This window comes from Chelmon rostratus, chromosome 11 (genome assembly GCF_017976325.1).
Source record: "Chelmon rostratus isolate fCheRos1 chromosome 11, fCheRos1.pri, whole genome shotgun sequence".
Classification (NCBI taxonomy): Eukaryota; Metazoa; Chordata; class Actinopteri; order Chaetodontiformes; family Chaetodontidae; genus Chelmon; species Chelmon rostratus.
This window is the reverse complement of record NC_055668.1, coordinates 3,032,893-3,054,215: the sequence shown is the minus strand read 5'-3', so window position 1 is coordinate 3,054,215 and position 21,323 is coordinate 3,032,893. Positions and strand designations below refer to the sequence as shown.

The following is a 21,323-nucleotide window of genomic DNA, read 5'->3' as shown; positions in this document are numbered from 1 at the left end:
CCTGTAATAGCCTATATACAGTAGCTCTTCTGTTTTGGTCATGCAACGAGCATTTATGATAAACAGTAATGTGTTCACATGAATTATCATGTCTAAGATTTATTTGATATAGTCACAAAACCACTGACCTCCTGGACAGTCTGTTCTGACTAGTGAATTAGTGTTCATGTGTTCATATGGTGGCATGACTGTATGCTGCTGTGCTTGCATGTTTACACGAGCAGTAGTGTGTACAATATACTGGCATTTAGTATTATAGGGAGCATGAGGGGTGGAAGAATCTATATTCAGACAGGCAAAGGCGTATTTTTTTAATTACCACTGCTGGTCTGCAGCCAAGAAAATTAATCAATTAAAATTCATTTGTGTCACATGACCACCAAAAATGTTATTCAGCATTTCCCATGGGATTGTGATGATGCCAAATGTATTAAGAATTTTAGAACCAGGGGTGTATTAAACTTTTTTAGTCAGGTACTCAGGTGAGTGCAAAGAGATGGTGTTTGGGACTCACCCCATACATAGCGTGATCTTAATAAACGCTATCTTCCTCACTGTCCTTGGTGTCTCCCTCACTGTCCTCTGGTTCAGCTTCCTACATGGTAGATGATGAAGATGCTCCTCTCAGTCACTGCTCGAGCCTCAGATTAACTGTCTCCATCCACAGGTCAACATCTGGCTGTGGGTCAAACGTCTCTGTGGTCATCTTTAACAGGTGAATGTGCATCAGGGCTGAGAGACGAGTCTGTGACGGTCAGATCTGGACTTGGTTTTATTATGCTGAGATGTGAGAATCCCCTCTCACATGCTGCACTGCTCAAAAGCAGCGTGAGACACAATTTAACCACCTTGTTGATGTTGGAGTAACAGTCTGGATTGCTTGTATTTACTATTTGGAAGTCATACACAGAAGACTCTGCCAAGTGTTTTCCTGCCTGCTTTAAGCACATCCAGTCTCACAGTGGAGTCTCTGTCAAGCTGCAAGGAGGTTTTTGTGATGTTTTACCCATCAAAGAGGTGCCCCCAAAATGGATGATGGAAATGATTTGAGCCTGTACAACATACTAGGGCTGGGCGATAAATCGATTTTATCGATTAATTCGAATTTGTACTTAATCTCGATTTGTTTTCATGAAAATCGATTTTCTTATCAACATCCGCCACCAACGCCTGCCTGCTGGACTACCGTAGTTCAGAGTGCGCGCGCCCCCGCCCCCCGGTGCTTGATACACAAACAACATGGCGGCGAGCGGTGCAGATCTCACCCCGAAGAAAGGAAAGATAACTTCTATGATTTGGAATTGGTTCGGCTTTGTGGCGTCAGACACTGAACAAACAGCACCTCGCTGCAAAGTCTGTTTAAAGGCTGTCGCTACAAAAGGTAGCAGTACGACCACTTTACTGCAGCACCACAAACAGAAGCATGCTGCCGAGTGGGAGAGGTGTTGCTCCATACGAATGGATCAAGACCGCGGCAGCCCAAGCACCGTCACCAAAATAACAAACTACCGTATTGGAAACATTGACAAACTGTATCCCGTATGATAAGAAAGGAGCCCGGTGGAAAGCTGTCACGGATGCAGTTGCGATGTATATTACGAGAGATATGGTGCCCATATACACCGTGGAAAAGCCGCGATTTATTCACCTGCTGAAGGTTTTGGACCCCAGGTACGTGCTACCAGGCCGCAAACATTTTTCTGAAGTTGCCTTGCCTCAGCTGTATAACAGTACACGCCAAAGGATCGCTACGGAGCTGGAAGAAGTTCCGTTCTACTCCGCGACAACCGATCTGCAGTCCAGCAGAGTGATGCAGTTTAACGGTGCACTTCATAAGCTGAGAGTTTTGTTTGCACTTTATTTTATGTTTTATTTTTTTCAAGTTGGTTTTAGAGTGCATTGTGTCATTTTGAAACTAGATAAAGCTCACTGATTGTCACTGTTTACGATGGTAGGAGGGCTTGCCATCTCTTTATTGTGGCTTGTTTATGTAACTTAAACCCCAGAAGGGAGACTTTAAACAAAATAAAATTGAAACTTGTTTTGAACTATTTCTTTGTCATCTACAAATTGATTTTAGGTAGGGGTGGAAAAAAAATCGATTTAAATCGTGAATCGGGATTTTTTGTGAAAAAATCGGAGATTTTTTTTTTAGGCCATATCGCCCAGCCCTACAACATACCTGTTTCGTCTGCTAGATGAGGGTGCAAACGACAAAACCTGCACCACATTTTGGTCAAGCAACAACCTCTGAGGGTGAAACAGAAGCCAATGCAGAAGTGCCGAAAACTGCAGTTCCTCAAATGGTCACTTTAGGCCAGCTTCAAAAACAAGTCAGTCTCCATATACTCCCTATTAAACTGGCTAACTTTACAAATAAATCAACTTTTACTGTTTACAGCCTGGTGCAAAAAACAATTTTTAGTCTCAATAGCCATTATTCATATTGACAGATGACACCCCACAGCATGGGGGGTGACTTTTTATATAATTCACTGGCTTCAATTATATCAAGGCTTCAAGTTATGCATAATTATAAGCATGGTCACTCTGAGTAACAGCTGGGTGCTAGCCTTAAGCAAATGGGCTTTATTTGACCCACTTCAGCTCCACCCACACTCTACCTCTTGGCCCATTTTTGAAATTGGCAGGGAGTCTAGGTGTATGGCACTGCCAAGATGGCGACAACCAGAGCGACTGTCACTAAACTTCAGAGTGGCTCTTCATAAACCTGAACATGGAGATGTCAACGATGGAGACTTCCATGTTTTATACAGTCTATGATTTCAGTGGGCTCATCATTAGTTCCAAGCTACGACACATCTTGCAGCCCCTTTTCTGTTTGGTCTGGTTTGACATTTCTTTGTTGGTGACAGAACGCCAAAGTAGCTGCTTAATGTCTGTTGTTTGTTGGATATCTCTCACAGTAGGTTTCTTCTGGGTCAAATGTGTTGATAAAAAATGCGTTGAGGAGAAATGTATATTGACGACGAGTGACAATTGCCTTCTTCCTCGCCTGTTTAGTGTTATAGTGGTTGGCATCCAGAAGTCTTGACTTACAGCGATTGCACAACATTGTCCATTGGCCTGGTATGCAAAGGTGTGTTTTGAAACAACAGTTTTCTTTATAAGAAAACATCGACGTAAGCAATTCAGGTTTTGAAACTTTTAAAATTTGAAAATTTTGGCTTTAACAAAAAGAAAATGAATTCATCACATTTGTTAGCCTTCAAACAGGCACACAATGTTTTTTGATGAGAAACCCGAAATGTCAACAGATTTTTTGGTCACTTCCCCCTAGAACCACAAACAGCCTTTTTTTAACATATCAGTGCATGTGCAGATCAAATAAACAAGATACGACCGGCTGACTTTGAGGTGTTGGTGGTCATACCTTTTCCCCCCTGGACAAAGCCAGGCTAGCTGTTTTCCCCAGACTCCAGCCTTCATACTTAGCTTACTTAGCTAGCTAGGCTAACCAAATCCTCTCTCAAGATCTGTATTTCAAAAAAGTACTCCATCAATTCAGCATTGCAGTCCAATACCATTGTCAAACAAATGAAAAGGATTTAAATAAATGCAGCAGAGTCAGAGATACCATCTTTTTTCCCCACACATTCTTCTTCCTTGTCAAATCCTGGTTACTGTGCAAAATGCTGCCTAGCCTTGTGCCCCAGTGGACACTGTCTCAAATGACATCACTTGTGGCAATTTGTTAGATTTCCCTCTGGAGCCACAAAAAGCTTTTTTGACGTCTAAAGTCAGTGGAGTTCCCCTCCAACTGACATCAATCTTCTCATATCATTCTCAGAGATACAGGAAATACGTGTGTTTTGAAAAATGTTGAACTTCTTCATCATCAAATACTTTCTGAATCTCACCTATTAAGTCTCAAACTGATGACTGCCATTGTAATAAAGGAATAAGCATGTGTAGACTTTTAATGCTTCTATTTCCATCCTTATTGTCATCTTATTTTGAGCTGCATTTCTTGTATCTAAGGTTCTATACAAATAAAGTTTATTATCATAATCACTTATTTAAGACCATTTACTATGCACACTGACTACAAAATGCATGTGAGTACACTTAATTTAAAGTGCAAAAGAATTACATGCTGAAAATAGTATGTGGTATGTAGTTGGGACCCAACTGTTATGTTCCTCTCTGGAGATGCAGATACAGATCGGCATCTGCCGAACCTCTACAACTCAGATTTATACTGGTGATTCATGTTGTATATGCTGCATCCTACTACTGTTTGTTGCTGCAGTGACACAATTTTCTCATCAATATGATTTTTTCGCCAATGATGCAGAATTGTGTGCAGTCTGGGCTTTCTTGTCATTTTTACAACAAAAAGCCAAAACAGTAAGGCATTTCAGTACTGATTAACGAATACTGCTATCGAAGCTTGGTCCTAAACATGGCAAAAACAAAGATCTTCAAACCTGAGCTGTGAGACAGAGAGAATAGTGGCGGCAAGAGAGAAGTTATAAAAATAAGATCTCATTCCAGTCTCAACAAAATATCTGGCATGACCAAGTGCATTGGCAACCACTGAGCCATTAAATGAAAAAAGTAAGAGAAGAGTTTGGATAGTGTCCAAGGAATGGTTACAAGAGCCTGCTAGTCTTAAATATCAGAGAGGAGCTTTTACTCATTTCTACTAAACACATTGGTGAGTCAGGGTTGAGGGAGCGAGGTGTGTGTATATCTGTGTGAGGGGGGCTGAATCTGTTCAGTCTCGGCCTTGACTGCTCTGGCCGCAATCGTAATCCACCACCGACCTCTACACTCTAGTCGTCCAAGTCTTCTTCCCCACGAGAGCTGACATACTCTGGTCTACTGTAATGAACCCACTGAACCTCAACAGAGCCCTCTCACGTATTAGCAATGTTGCAACTGAGGCAGGCAGACTGCGGGGACAGAAAGGAAGAATATTTTTGCACTGCATGTCAGTACTTTGCTCTGGGTAACGGACTGTCTGACTGGTGAACTGAAGGGATCAGAGAGACTCCTACCAGTCAAAACTGGTATTGCAAATTGAGATAATGCCTCTGGGTAAAAGCAAGCAACCTGTCCAGAATTAATATTACATATATACTAGATACTGTATTTGTATATAGTGTCTTTGATAATTTAGTGTTTTCAGTTTTGACCATACAGTAGAGTGCAGAGATGCTTCTCAGTTATTGATTACATGCAACGTTTCCATTACTGATGAGATCATATTCTGTTACAGTTAGTCAAATCAGTATTGAGTGTTGTTGCATTATATTCATTTACTATTTCAGTGTAATTTGCATAACAACGTTCTGAATGGTCATATTTATATACACATAAGTTTTGACTTAGGCCTGTTATCCCAAAGCAAACCATCTTTTCATGCCAAAAACGTCTCGAATGTAGTTGCCTCAAATATATCTTTCATTGTTACAAAAATATTGCAATAACATTGAAAATAACTTTTCTTTTAGATTTTTTATCTATATCTTTAATATAAAATATTTCTACATTAAAAATTAAGCACATGCATATTATGCTAAATTGGACCATTTGACCACAGGGCATGAATTTAGTATTTGAACATTAAACTGCTTAAATACGTCACAACAAAAAAAAAAAAAACACACCCTAGAACTTCCTAAATTTGTTTTTATCCAGCTTTTATCCAAACATGTTAAAAAAGTCATGTCGGAAGCACTACTCTGAAGTGACCCTGTGACTACACAGTGTGTGATATCTGTGAAAGGGTTTGCTCTTGAATAATCTGCAGGATACCAATTTGGTAAAGACCTGTCATTGCTTGTTGAACTGCAGTGGACGAAGATTTATGACAGAATAGATAGGAATTCAATTTTAAAATCCTATTTTTTTTAATGTTTTGATATTCTACATCAAGTTTCAAAATTTAATTTGATTGGATTGAATTTGTATGTTCGGAATTAGTACATTAGGTTTTGAAACTGAAATAAGACCATGATTCTGTCTAGCACTTTGCCAGGGATCCTAAGGCAGAATATGGAATATGTAATCCCTCCAGCATGTTCTGTTGTCTGCACCATGGTCTCCACCCAGTTGGACATGCCCAGAAAATCTCCAGAAGGAGGTATCCTGATCAGATGCCCAAACCAGCTCAACTGGCTCCTTCCTCTTCTCTGAGTTACTTCTGGATGTCTGACCTCCTCATCCTGTCTTCAAGAGTGAGCCAAGACACCCTGTGAAGGAAACTCATTTTAGCCACTTCGACGCATGATCTCAGTGTTTCTTCAGTTTCCCATGGTTGTGAGACCAGAGTTGGAACATAGAATGACTGCTTTGGCCTCCTTTTCCAGAACACTGGAACACCTGCATTACTGCCTGTGCTTACCCACTTCAATTGTCAATCTCAGTCTGTCTGAAAACCCATTTTGATCACTTTGCTGACGGTGATTAGCAGTGAACTGCTCTGCTGGGATTGCTTGTAAGATCTCCCTTTTTTATACTTTTGCCAGAAAGCTCATGCTACAATCCTGAAAAATTGAAAAGGTTTTTATTTTTACCTGTTTACAACTTGGAATGGTTTACAATTTGTTCACCTTCACTTTTCTTTTGTTTTCAGTTATTTTCTTCAGATCAGCCAACATATCTCAGCAACACCACAGAACAGATCATTTGAGTGGCTGCAATTCCATAACAAACAATTTTTTTTTTTCCTTTGGGAAATACTATTGGGCTATTCTGAGTGGTCTTCTCTTTTTCCCATGTCCATACTGTTTAATTCGGCCTGTGAGGTAATTCATAAGTACAAAAAAAACCATTATGTTTTTTTAGTGATAAAGAAAATAACATAAAACAGTAGGCTAAGACATTGTTCCCTGAATACAACGTACATGTAGCGGTTAACATCACATCAGTACATCATGGTGCCTGTCAACAAAACAGGAAGAATGTTGAGCTTTCCAAGAGAAATGGACAAACAATTATTTTTCGGGAAGTAAAAGGCAAGCCAGTATGCCAAAGTTAGTTTGTAGGGACAAGCTCGCAGTGATCAAGAGTCATTATGCCTTGAAACTAGTAAAACTGGATGCTTGGATAAAGCTAACGCTCTTCTGCGGAATTTGCATGCCCAACAAGCAGCTTTCGCAAGACCACATTCTGACAGGGACAGTGTTATGCAAGCAAGTTTTGTGTTCAGCAAGCTAATAGCTGAGAGGCTGAAACCTCACTCAGAAGGAGAAAAATTGTAAAATTGTTCCAAGCTTGTCAGGAATCTTTCATAAAAATGAAGGAAAACTGACCTTTGCTAAGACTTGGGTCTGCTCGAGTAAAATGATCAGATTTCCAAACAGGATAAAGTTTAAGATGATACATTTATTTAATATTTTAAGCAAGAACACTTTTTTATGGCAATGACTGTGTAAATCATGATTCTTGTAGTAGCGTGATGGTTTGGATTTAACTTTTGAAGTCTGTGGAGGCTAAAGGAGATTTGTTTTCCAATAAGAGTACCAATCAGGGTAAAAAAAAATCCAATGTCCTTCGATGCTTTGTAATCACACTTCCTCATGTGTTCCCAAACTCTTCTAGTTCTGTAAGAGCAGCATCATCCTCCTTTATTTCCTCTCACCTGGCCTTTCCCTTCTTATCAGCCTGGGCCTCAGCCAGAGTAATGGTCTTAAAACCTCGCCAATATCTTGAATGATATTCTGGAATGCTGCACTGGAATACATCTTACAGTGCAGTGCAAAGTACAGGGCAAACATGTCCGCAATCTAACCCTAACTGAGTAGTTTTTGTGCCTAAACCTGATCAAACCTCTTCCATGATGTGGTAGATAAGGAAAATCCTTTACAGTACTGTGTGACTTTGGAAGGCACTGAAAAATGATCATCCTAGTGCAGAAAGTTGAGAAGTTAGAGCACAGAAAAAAACAAGATTTTCAGAGGGAGTTAAGTTACTCTTTAATATGACTCTTAAATTAATTAAATCAAATATATATAATGCATTTTGTTCACTATGTCATAATCATTGTGGCTGCAATTTACTGATTGTTTTTCATTATTTTAGTGTCATATTTCTCCACAGAAACCTCTGTAGTTCAGTGGTAATTGGAAAATTCTATCACCTCAACAGCTGTGTCAGGGTCTTGATGCAGGTCTCTGTCCAGTATCATCCTCTGCTGCACCAACAGTGTGACATCACCTACTGCAGGCCATAATATTGTTTAATCTAAAATCTCCATGACTGTCACACTTTCTTGACTGCCTCTCCTATTAGTCATGGAGCTCTTTGCTTTGGAAAAACGGAGAGACCATTCTCTCTTTACTTCTGTCACAGAGTGCTGCTCTGATGATTGTCAGCTATGCCCTATATTAATATTTTCTATTTGTTTCGGGTCCTCTAACACCACGACTTTGCTAAGCTTTGATGGGTCTACTGATGTCTGACGGCAGGAAGTTGGATCCACTTTATCATAAACATTCAAACCACCTGTGGTATTTGTACTTACGCTTGTGGTGAGCCATAATATTCCTTTAATATGAAAAGATATATTTATATGTGTGTGTGTGTGTGTGTATGTGTATATATATACACACAAACACACACATATATATATGCCAACTCAAATCTTAAATTAAAAATCCACTCAATATTTCATCAGTGCTTTCTCACCATCACATTCCCCACCCCCGGAGCACAGAGGAGCGGGCCAGACTGTAACTGATGAAATTGTCATCATCAGCAGTAGAAATTAAAGATGACATCAAATAGCATGAAAGTACTGCAAATCAGAGTGTCAATAGTTTTTAATAATATCTGTCAATACTGTGCATATATCATCAAGCACAATTTTAGGTATTATATAGTTTTTTTGTGTAAAATGGCTGCAGTGAACATGACTGTGCTGCCACATACACTCTGAGTTCTCAGTCGCCTCACCTAGCACAGCATCACCACATGCACATATGGATTGTGTAAATTAGCGGCGTCTGGAAACAAAGCCAGTGACAGCTCTGACACAATCATTACACTTCATACCACATAGCGTAGAATTCTGGCCACAAAGTCTTATACAGCAGTTTCAAGGCCCAGATTAGAACCTCATGAACGCACGTCTCCTCATGAACCAGTGCCATTCATCAGGCTGAAACAAGCAATTTAGAATAGCTTTGTGCAGTTTAGAGGGCTTGGTGAATCCGACTTGGAACACTTGTACCAACAGGGCCCACAGGAAAAAGTCAGAGAGATTTAGGATAATACAAAAATGTGCTTGCATGAGTCCCAATGTTTTTAAATTCACCGTAATTGGTGTGTGTTAGGATATGTTGTTTTGGAATACTGACAACACTTTCTCAAGCATTTCCTAATGACTTTCCCAGCCAGGGAAGAGCTGTAAACTGCATCTTACCTACACAGCATGACCACACAAATGATATCAATCCCTAAAAATTATACTGTGACATTGCTCAAATGACAAGTAAAGCTAATTTAGTGCAACGTTGCTTGGAACTGCCCCAAAGGGAAAAGAAGTACTGCATACCTGAAACAGATAAAGGCTTGTGACATAGCACATAAAACATATATAAAATTAGGCACCAAAACACTGGACACTCGTCTATGTAGCCAACAGCCGAATGATGGATTTAGCATCTAAAATCTGTGGAATTTCCACAGAATTTAAGCAGATTTGTGATAAAAATGAAACTTTTCCATGTTTTTCACTCCACTGCTTGTGCCCATCCAGCTGATCTGATGAGGAGTTCCTTACATGGGGATTATTGCCCTATTTCTTATCCTATCAGATGACAAAACTGCTCTGTTGCTTGAACCAATAGGAGACTAGCTCCCTGTGAGAGATAAATCCCTTCTGCAAATTGAGAGCAGCTTTCGAGGACACAGATCTGGTAGCAATTACTTGTGCCTGTGCAGCGCATAAAAAAACCCTCTGGACGCACGTTTTACACAGAGCATGTAAAACACAGCCTGTGAAATACATTCATTAACATTTTGAGTATGATTAATCAATATCAGAAGCCTTGGCTGATCTGTGCCAACATCACTGGACACTGTGCCAGGTGATATGGGATGTTTCCTTGTGCATGTGGCTGTAACACTGAGCAGAGAAAGCAGAGGTTTGGTCTGAGTATATTCACAGATTGGACTTGTCAAGGCGTTGGGTTCATTTTTACTGTGACTGAAGCTACTGCACATTCTTCAGTCGTCTGCTGTAGTGACAGGCATCACAAACTAACAGCTAACCACGGCAGGAGGTAGTGGCATTTTTACTCCGCTTATGAAAGTGCAGAACCAGAAGCCTACCTGTTTTTACACTGATGGATGGTGGTAATGAGAGTGTATTGGCCAGGCAAACCACAGTAACATAGTCTTCACAGTGAGGGACCTATGGCCGTATCAGCAGTTGTATAGTTGGCTTGCTGGCTGTACAATTCAGCATTCTGTCAAAGAGTCAGCTTGGTACTAAACACCAGGTTAGGGTAAACACTATTTGAAGGGGTGTGCATAAGAGTGACATGATGCTGCCATAACCATGACATGACATCTGTCATGAGCATGACATGATGAGTCTTTATGAATGTTTATTACTATGGTCAGGCAGTGTCCTTTGGTCAATTCCGTCATTTTTAATGCAACATTGACATTGTCTCAAATGTCTTTGTTTTGACAGCTGAACTGTTGCCAAGACGACACAATCTGTCATAAACATGTCATAGCAGGCCTAAATATCCAACTTACAGAAAACATGTAACTTTATGTGTTAGCATTACATTAAACTGTCATATGTGGTTTGTTTTGACACATGAGACAATTGTGCCATGAAGATTTTCCTTGACCTGAACTACAGTGGCACAATTTGGACTTAACACAACTTCAGAGACAAACAGACGCCAGTTTGATGATGGTGCTCCAAAGCTCCTGTGCTTTCACCCATGCACCGCTCCGCTCCCCTAGTCCAGGCAGAGTCAGCTAATAGGACCACTAGCTGCACTGCTAACTACCTCACAGCAGCTACAGTTAGCAGCAGCTAGCAGTTACTGTAGCAACAAATGAAGCTGTCGGTCAAGACACTCGATAAAACACAGAGAGTTGACGCAGAGCGGCCAGACGACATCAGAGGGAAAAGCAGAAAATCTTTTCTCCGTAAAATAAGATCCAGAACAGAGTCCATGTCAGAGCCACTGTAAATCACCTCAGCACGACAGGGGTGTAACAGAGAGAGGCACTCTGAAAATGTAGGGGCGCCAAGTTGCAAAAAAATACCAATTCTTGCTTAATGTTGCTTAAAGGTATTTAAAATGACATCTTCATGAAAAGTCCAGATTGTACCAGTGCAGCTGAGGTCAGAGGAACAGTTCACAAAATCATTTGACAGTGGAATAAAACTACTATCATTAACTAACTATTAAAAATGAACTAATGTGTCTTCTACTGAATTACTCATTGTGTTCATGTTAACTCAGGTATTATTTTATACATTATTTAATAGTTTGGAAAGATGCTATTAACATTTGATAACACAGTAAATCATTAACTATTAATATTCATAGATTAAATACATAGAATAATAAGCTGTTAACTAATGTCTCTTGTTAACATTTTAGGGGTTTACATGTTAAGGTAATAACTAATATTAGTATATGGTTGATAAAGATGTTAATAAAATGCATGTCATGAAGTTCACAGATAACTCATGAAGAGGAAAATGTTTTTATGTTTTTTTCAGTAATACTTCATAAATGCATAAGGATGCATAAGGATGAATAAGCATAAACGTAATTAACCATTTATTAATGCAATTTGTGACTGTTGTAAATTCTGAACAATCAAACAGCTATTAAACCGTAGAGAAACATTTCCAACTGGATCAGTCTGACATCCCTCCATAATTAATGCATATCTGTAGGTCCTGTGTCTAAAAATGTAATTTCCCCAACATGGACTAATAAAGTACCTATTCCTAAGGATATGGGTATGGGCCAGGTGTAGGTCACCTGTAGGCCCTGAGCTTGGCGGTGGAAGACCAGGTGGTTCCACTGACCTTCTCCAAGAGTCAATTAGTGAAACTACTAGAATGTAAAGTTGGTGGAAGACGACATGGAGCTCAGCTGATATGGATCAAATATTTCAATTTCAAGTCAAGGCTGAATGAAAGAAAGTACTTACTGCTGCTGGATGTGCTGCTGGATGTAATGTGGTCGCACATGCTGCGGGGCCGGCTTGACAGTTAGCTTCATCTGGGCCATGTTACCTGATGGAGGGGGGGCAGAGGCATAGCCATTGGGAGGCACTTGCTGAGGTATGGGCCGCTGAGGTACCACATTGTGTCCATTAGTGTGTCCAGTGGTGTGCCCGTTGGTGGGTCCACTCCCAGGCGGCACTGGAAAGGGGGGGTTGTGCACCGTCTTCTGTTCGCATGCCTTCCCATTTGAGCCAGGCTTGCAGACACAGAGCTGGGGCCTGAGGCACATTCCTCCATTCTGGCACTGAGGGATGCAATTGGCTACAACACAAAATCCAGAAAGAGCAGAGAGAAAGACGAAGAAAAGAGACAGAGGAAGAAGACACAGACAGAATGAAATGAGTGATGATGGTTGGAGGCCATACTGGACTTGACTGTTCATGATATCAAATACACTTCATGCTCATTGCACCTCATTCATTTATGTATTACAGGGTATCTACAACTAGGTTAGAAGGTAGAAGCTGCTGCTCAAAAACAGTTGTAGTGTCAAAGCCGACGAATGAGCTGGTGCAAATCAAGCACCCACATTACAACTGCCTTACTACTTCAACAACATTATTTATGACATATAGGGTCCAGTTGCAGTCTTGACTAATAACATTCATAGTCAGGGGGTTAAATTGGGATGTGTGCAGACGGGGAGTCCCTGTGAAAGGAAGCTGGGAAGTTGGGCATGGGTGGCGTGGCTTCCACAGTAGAAATCAGTTCAATGAAAAATGTAAATATTGTGTTTTGTGGATGTTAACTGTCCAGAGGAACAATGGCACTGTTTCTAGAAAGACATGTTGCTGTTCAGTTCCTTAAATGTGTTTTTTTAATACATTTGATATCTTTAAACTAAATTCCATTCACTCCATTGTATTGGTGCAGCTTAACAGGCTTCAGACAGACAATCATTGTGTGGGTCAGTATTGTGTTTTGTTGATGCTTGTTGAAAGAAAAGGTGGTTGGCAGAAAATTGACCTGTCAGCAGAGCATAGTGTCAGAGTAATGATGGAAAACGTAGTAGTCATAGGACCTTTGGCATTTCCCATGAAAGAAAAGGAGGAAAACATTATCAAACTTATCACAATCCTGTCTACTGTGTAATACCCTCACATTGTTTATTAATAGATACCAAGATAAGAAAAGAGATAAGATAAGATAAGAAAAAACGTTATGTATCCCCAGTCAGGGAATTTAAATAAAAGAAATAAAAAGTAGACTATACATATGTACATATGATACAAGAAAAAAAAATTGACAATATAAAAGAAAAAATGTAGAAAAAATATATCAAAAATATGTAAAAAGTACGTATTGCCACAACAGCTGTGGAAAAATGTATGCTGCCTTCAGATTAAAAATAATAATAAATGTTTTACTACTATTGCACAGAAAATAAAATATAGAAAGCACTAAAGCTAACATCCATGAAACACCATTAAGACCAAAATGACAATTTAACACTCTAAATACTCAGCATCAGCCTCCACTCAAACTCACTGCCACTGGCAGATGCTTCGGTTTGTTTGTTATTTGTTTGAGTCTTGTGTATAAAAACAGACATATCTTTGCACTGAGGCAACATCCTGCAGTGTCTACAGTAACTTACAGGCAATAGCACAATAAATAGTGTTTTCATTAGTACTGCCTCATTTATGCACATTAATGATTAGGTAAGTTGCTTACAGTAATGTCACTACTGCAAACTAAAAACTCCCTGTCAAAATCCACATGCTGTAAAAAACGATTGTGATTTCGCTGGACTTCAGCTGAAAATAAAAATGTACCTACAGCTTTGATGCTGAGCATGGTCGCTTTGTTCGCAGTGATGTCATTGTTTAAACTCAGAATCTGTGTGCGACAGCTTACCTGTTGGTTTAATAAGGCCACAATAAAATCACAATGCCACATCTGACAGCTTCAATAAATTATCGCTGCTGTGCCATGTGCGTAAATTGTGCACAGTCCCTCTTCCAATTTGAAGATACACGAATCAATCTTGCTGCTGTGTGATGGCCACAGCTGTTTAATTAAAGAGAGGACAACACTACATTCTACACTTGTTTTGTCAGTGTGACACAGTGTCCGAAAGCAGAAGTTTTAAGATCACAAGTGGAAGAGCTGGCAACACAGTGATACTGAGGGAGATGGAGCTCCACAGGCCTCCAGCCCAATCTCACCCCTGCTCATAATTACTTAGTGAACACAAACAAGAGTGGTGGGAGTCTCAACAAGAGGGGTCCTTATCTAAATAAATGTTAAGCCAATCGGCCTACATCGGTTTCAGACAGGTCACCAGCAGGTAGGTGGACAATTGTCTAGTTTCAGTAAGAGACAGCTGGTGAACAGAGTTGTTAATCTCCCATTTAACTTTAAAGACCATCAAATGATTGTTCAAGCTGCTCACTTCAAGAGATCAGAATTAAACCTCCAGGATTGAGGGCTGTGAATGTTAACATTCACCTCAACAGGGCTGTAAAAAGTAGAGGTGGTAGAAACATGACGAGAGAACATTCATTCAATCAAATGAGAGCTGAAACTGGTGCTTCAACAGACAGGAAACTGCACCCGGAGAAGGACTGATGAGGTCTGGATCACGGTTGTAGTTGGGGCTTTTTCATAGGGTTGACATTTTGACATTAAGCAGTGGTTTTGTAGACGGTCAAATTGCTGCACCCAGCCAATCATGCTTGTGTTCAGGCCTGCCTTATGTTCACAACTAGGGAACTGCTCTGATAGCCCAAAACCCATTAAACAGTTGCTACCTGGTTAATTTTGAGCTTGATACTGGACTGCATCGCCCACTCAGGGTTTCCATCAGAAAAAAATGGTGCCACTCCATGTGTCCTCCACATTTTACTGCCAGGGTGAATTCCCAGTCTTCTTGCTGCCATATCTCATCAGAGACCTGCACATTTGACATTTTTAATAACCTACTGTGATGGAGTGTGTGTGTGTTATGATGAAAATACAGTGATGGAAAAGAAAGATAAAGACACAATGCTATTAGCAGCGGTTTGATAAAAACAACATTATCCAGCATGACTGTGAAGAGGAGTCACATTCCACCGTCTCATCAGTTTAGTCTGTTTTCAGGAAAAAATATTATCTGTTGTCTTGGTACCAGCTCTGTTAGCAGTAACAGTAACAAGCAAATATAACTATATAGAAATAAGGCTGTCTAATATAAAGCCCTGGCCATTGCTGTTCTTCCTCCAGAGTATTTACGGCAGCCCAGCAGCTAACTCTCTGCCTCCTGTTTACACTAACACACACATGCCCAGTGTACGTGAACGGTGATGTGCATTTTCAGACGTGTTAGTCTGGACTGAAATTATTTCTGAAATGGTGCTAAAACACGCCTGTGAATATTCTCATTCATCCAGGTCATTGTAAGCTTTAGGGCATTCAATCGTTCGCAACTGGACCTCGGCAGTTTGTCTTAGAAGACGTTTCGCCTCTCATCCGAGCAGGCTTCATCAGTTCGTACGCAACCGGTCAATGGCTCCATCGTTTGCAATATCATCGGTTATACCCACAAGAGTCCATCCCGGGCATCTATGGCCTCCCGAAAATACACAAAGAAGGAGCGCCTCTCAGACCTATTGTCAGCAGCATCAACTCTGCGACATACAACATTGCTAAGTTTGTGGCCAACATCTTAGCACCACTGGTTGGCAAAACACCACACCACATCCAGAACTCGATGGACTTTGCAAACAAGGTCCGGGACTTGAAACTAGACCCATCCGAAACAATCGTTTCCTTCGATGTCACATCGTTGTTCACATGCATTCCAACTCAGGATGCTGTGGAAACAGTGAGACAGCAGTTGTTACAAGACAACACTTTGCGGAACAGAACTACCCTTACCCCAGAGCAAATATGCCAGTTACTGGAACTCTGTCTAAAAACCACCTATTTTCAATTTAGGGGAAGGTTTTACAGGCAAAAACATGGATGTGCGATGGGCTCACCAGTATCCCCCATTGTGGCTAATCTTTACATGGAGAACATGGAAAGAACAGCTCTGAACTCTTTCAAGGGAACAACACCAAGTCATTGGTACAGATATGTGGATGACACTTGGGTAAAAATCCAAAGCCAAGAAGTGCAAGCCTTCACCGAGCACATTAACTCAGTGGACAAGAACATCAAATTCACTCGAGAGGATGTCAAGGACGTGAGTTTGCCTTTTTTGGACTGTGATGTCCACATTGGAGAGAACAGGCGCCTCCATATTGGGGTTTACAGAAAACCTACTAACACAGACCAGTACCTCCTTTTTGACTCACATCACCCACTGGAACACAAACTAGGTGTTATCAGAACTCTACAACACAGAGCTGATAATGTTCCAACCAGCCAACAGGCAAGGGACAAGGAACACAAACACCTGAGGGGGGCCCTCAAAACCTGTGGTTATCCCAGCTGGTCTTTTGTGAAAAGTTCAGCTGCTTCCAGAAAGAACAGGGTGACAGAGGAAGAAAAGAGGGACAGACGACATAACATCGTCATTCCATATGTGTCTGGTGTATCAGAGAAGCTCAGGCGTATCTTTAACAAACACAACATCCCGGTACATTTCAAACCTGGGAACACTCTCAGACAAAGGCTGGTGCACCCCAAAGACCGGACACCTCACACTCAGAAAAACAATCTGGTGTATGCAGTCCAGTGCAGTGAGGAATGCACAGACTTGTATATTGGGGAAACCAAACAGCCACTGAGCAGATGCATGGCACAACACAGAAGGGCTAACTCTTCAGGGCTGGACTCAGCTGATTACCTGCATCTCAAGGAGGAAGCACACTCCTTTGAGGATAAAAATGTGCATATTCTGGACAGAGAAGACAGATGGTTTGAAAGAGGAGTAAGAGAAGCCATCTATGTCAAGGTTGAAAAACCATCTCTGAACAGAGGGGGAGGTCTGAGACACCACCTATCTCCCACATACAATGCTGTCCTTTCATCTCTCCCTAAGAGATTCAAAGATTTAGCCTCTGAAAACAAACAACAAAGCCATTCACACATGGCTCCAGGAGCCTCCCAATGACAACAATGGGACACTAGCGAGGCTAACGACTGTCGTTGACACCAAAGGGTTGCACCCCACCCCGCCTTAATGGGGGGATCGTTTGCCTCACAATAGAGTGATACCATTCTTGTTTTTTGTGGGTTGGTCTCAGTCAGGGGATAAATACTTGAACCTAACACCATTGCATTGGACTAGAGCTGTCCTATCTAGTCTGGTTGCGTACGAACTGATGAAGCCTGCTCGGATGAGAGGCGAAATGTCTTCTAAGACAAACTGACGAGGTCCAGTTGCGAACGATTGAATGCCCTAAAGCTCCCGGTGCTAAAACACCTGTCTGGATGGAGATTGTGTTCATTTTAACTCACCGTTTTAAATGACAATCGACTAGTGTGGACAGCCTCAGATAAGAATTTCATCACTCATCATCATCACCCTCCACAGATTCATCACCACCCCTGACCCCTTTCACATCGTCACATTTTCCCATAGCCTCCTGATACACTGTCAATATGCCTGGACCAACTGTAGCTGCTTAAAGATTAGAAACTTTAAAGCTTTAATTGGGACCTCCTGGATTCAGGGTTGGGAAGCAGTTGTCTTGGTTGCGTGTGAAAATTCATTAACACTGGTTGAGAAAGTGCAGAACTGTCCACAGCATTAGTTTGATTTTATTGTCATAAGAATGTCCACATGACACACTTGCCAAAGCCTGCAGTCATATGTACCATAACTGGACAATTAAGGGGCAGTTTGCTTGAAAGGTGACAGGTGTCTCTGACAAGTTTAAACCTCAGCAGCAAGCACCGTCCACATTTTATCATGTAGAAACAAGATATATTTGTGATTATGCTGGGTTACAAGTAATATTGTTTAAAGCTTGACCACAAGCACATGCCTGAGGTTAAACTGATTTTAAATTACAGCTTTTTTTCACTATCAGCCCGAGAGTACTGAGAAAAAACATTCAAAGTATTTTACCACTAGCTGTTAGTGTTAACTAGAAACAAAGAACTTTAACGAGTAAAGCTGTATTTTCCATGGACGTTTAAGGAGTCATTTTGCAATTAACAGAAATTTTGAGCATATGTGCCTCCTTTATGTGTGTGTGTGTGTGCGTGTGCGTGTGTGTGTGTGTGTGTGTGCGCATGTCTACAGGAAACCAACAAAAAGCCTGGAATTATACAGGACTCTCAAGACAGGTTATGCGGGGATCCATTTATCATCTACAAAGCCAGTCTCACAGACAACATGGCAGAACTTTACAAACTCTACTGAAACACACACACAAGATCGGATACTTTTGGTTTAACGATGCAAAGCAAGTTGATAGCAGCTAACAGACATACATCTGTACCGTCCTCCAACTATATTCATATTAACTTTACTGATACGCTAATACTTAACCCTAATCCCCCTAAACTAACATGTTGAAGCAGTGAGTTTTTTTCACTCTCCAAAGCTTCTCACATGAAAGTACACACAAACACGCCCATTCAGCCCCCCCTTCAAATGATGTATGAGTGTGAGTCTGTTTACACCTGGCATTAACATGCATCCTGGGTGATTCCATCACACAAGCTCAAAGTACCTATATCTATCACTCAGATCACATTAGGAGGTTGTCTGGGATGCATATTGCTCCATTCTTTTAGCCGTGCGTGTGCTAATACGTCCGGGGCCACATTAAAGGTCGGCCAACTCGACTGATGTCCTCTGCGTATGTAGGCTACACACGAAAAATGCTGTCTGATTTCCATTTGTTTCACTGTAGTGTAAGCTACGTGTCTAGGCTCTCTTACCTGCCAAGATAAACAGCAGATTTCACCATTGAACTAGTAATCACAATATCCTAAGACTCCCTTTAAAAAAATGTACATTTATGTTGTTTTTTTATTTTTCATTTTCAACATTAAAAGACAAAAACAACCAAAAAGAACTGAGCCACCAGCCAAAGCCTGGTTTTCTTATATATTTCCCTGATAAAGCAATGAGGCATTTAACATGGAGGAAGCAAATGTTAATTAAAGCTTTAGGGGGTTTTGGGATAATAGGATTATTTGGATAAATTCAGAGTGTAAACAACTTAGGGTGAGGAGGTAGGTTTATGTCTATCATCCTACCTACTGCATGTGATATCTCACACGAGAACTCTCTCATCTCCCCACACTCCAACAGTGAAACAGCATCCATTACACCTGACCACAAATAAAACAAGTGTCTAGAATGTTACTGTTGGATTTATGTAGTTTGGCTGGAGTTATATACGCACAAACAGTAGAGCCAGAGACCAAAAAAAGATTTTGGCCCTCTACCAAGGCAACAAATGGAGATCTCTGCCTCCAGATTAGACAAAGGGGGAACAGGTAGTTTTTTATTTTGGGCTGCAGAAACAAAAGTTTTCGTGTCAACTACTTCTTGTCTAAAGTGTTTTTTTTTACCTGCCAACATTTGGCACTGTTTCAACTGATACACTGTCACTGCTACACAAACTGTATGAAAGAGGACAACATATCATTGATGGTAAACATTAAATTTTACGAATACACTAAGCCGGTAACCAATACAGGCTGCTGTCGTATCAGACGCTATTACCGTCACTTGTCATGTGCACAATTGTGTGCAACATGCAACCCTTTGAGAAGAGACTGTCCAAAAGGGAACTGTGCTAACCCCATTGCACATCACCCCTTAGTATGAGGGGTATATACAGACTTTAGGCCTTGACTTTACATGTAGTGTAACCTAGTTTGTTTGAAGCACGTAGAGACACAGAGAGTCATGTTCTGCAGCATCCAGCCTCGCAAGCTGCCTTGAAAAGCTCCATTGCAACCAAGCAGCTACACTGTGACGGTGTAAGTGAAGAGAGGCACCCTAAAGAACTACACTAGCACAATTCCTCCTCACAGTCTACATCCATCTTCAATTTCAATGTGGAAACGTTCCACTTACAAGTTCTCTTATGGCTCCTCCATTGTCAGATGCACTGAGTAGTTATCATAATAGTGACAAGGCATACAGAGGTATGATATGGAGATTTGTAGTTGCAGCTTATTATCTGCACTGGTTGCAAAAAACCTTCTCAGGTTTGGCCTGAAACTTTGTCCACAGTTTAAACAGAGATAACTGTTTCACTTACCGTATCCAATGCCACTTTGCACATCTGATTAGGCCAAGTTACATGTTACAAGCTGTCAGGTGTGTATGCTCACAGGAGCAACGCCATACTGAGATCCAATCTGAACATCCACATTCAGGTGCCCAGGCGCTCACCTGTAATTGATTTTAGATTTGCATGGATAGAGATTTATCCTCATTGCACGTTTTACAATGCCACTAAAATCTACAATCACTCCACCAGACCAGAAAGTTGCATAGGTAACCTAATTAGTGGAAGCTTAGCATCAAAGTGCTCTAGGTTGCCAATGAGACAGTCCATTAACACACTTAATTTGAGGAAATAGATTTGTACCATCCACTCTTGTCATGCCTTGTATGGATCAGCTTCCTCCATTTGGATCAATAAAAAGATTGTCTTTATCATATTTTGGACACTCAGGGCTTCTGTTACCTTAAAGGTCATACTTGCGCTCTATGCTTTTACATGGTTGGCACAAGTTTTTGTGTCAATGTTCACCAATTAACTAAACCAATGTAACTTGCAAACGATAAGCTTTTGAACAAATCCTGGCCTGAGTGTAACAGACTATAGTAGCATGGAAATGCAATTTTCAGGGCATTAGCAACAAAATGTATATTCTCAGCAACCTCTGTCCAAAAGTGATGTGAAATGTATCCCTACTTTCAACATCTAATATGAGTTCCACCCCTCTTCCATAGAGTGATTACCTCAAAGATGATGTCATTGCTGTCCCCCCCAGTGCTAAGTTATGTTAGCATTTTGAAATAACCCTACAGTTACTTTTCCACGTTTGGCAAAGGTTTTTTGCTTTCTTTTCCGACCAGCATAAATAGTTTTTATTTCCCCCACCCCTCTCTGGCCTGGAGCTGAGGCTGCCATCTGTTCTGCAAATAGTTTCTCTCTCCCTCTCTCTC

The 21,323-nt window shown here is 40.9% G+C and overlaps 1 protein-coding gene across 4 annotated transcripts in view; it reads right to left on the bottom strand.

The window, feature by feature from the left end:
* Positions 1 to 21,323, bottom strand: part of ltbp1 (latent transforming growth factor beta binding protein 1) — a 139,096-nt gene that overhangs the window by 91,184 nt on the left and 26,589 nt on the right. For all 4 annotated transcript variants that reach the window (XM_041948233.1, XM_041948234.1, XM_041948235.1 and 1 more), the window contains exon 3: positions 12,169 to 12,505. In XM_041948233.1, the coding sequence (XP_041804167.1) occupies positions 12,169 to 12,505 (337 nt within the window). The remainder of the gene's footprint in view (positions 1 to 12,168; positions 12,506 to 21,323) is intronic.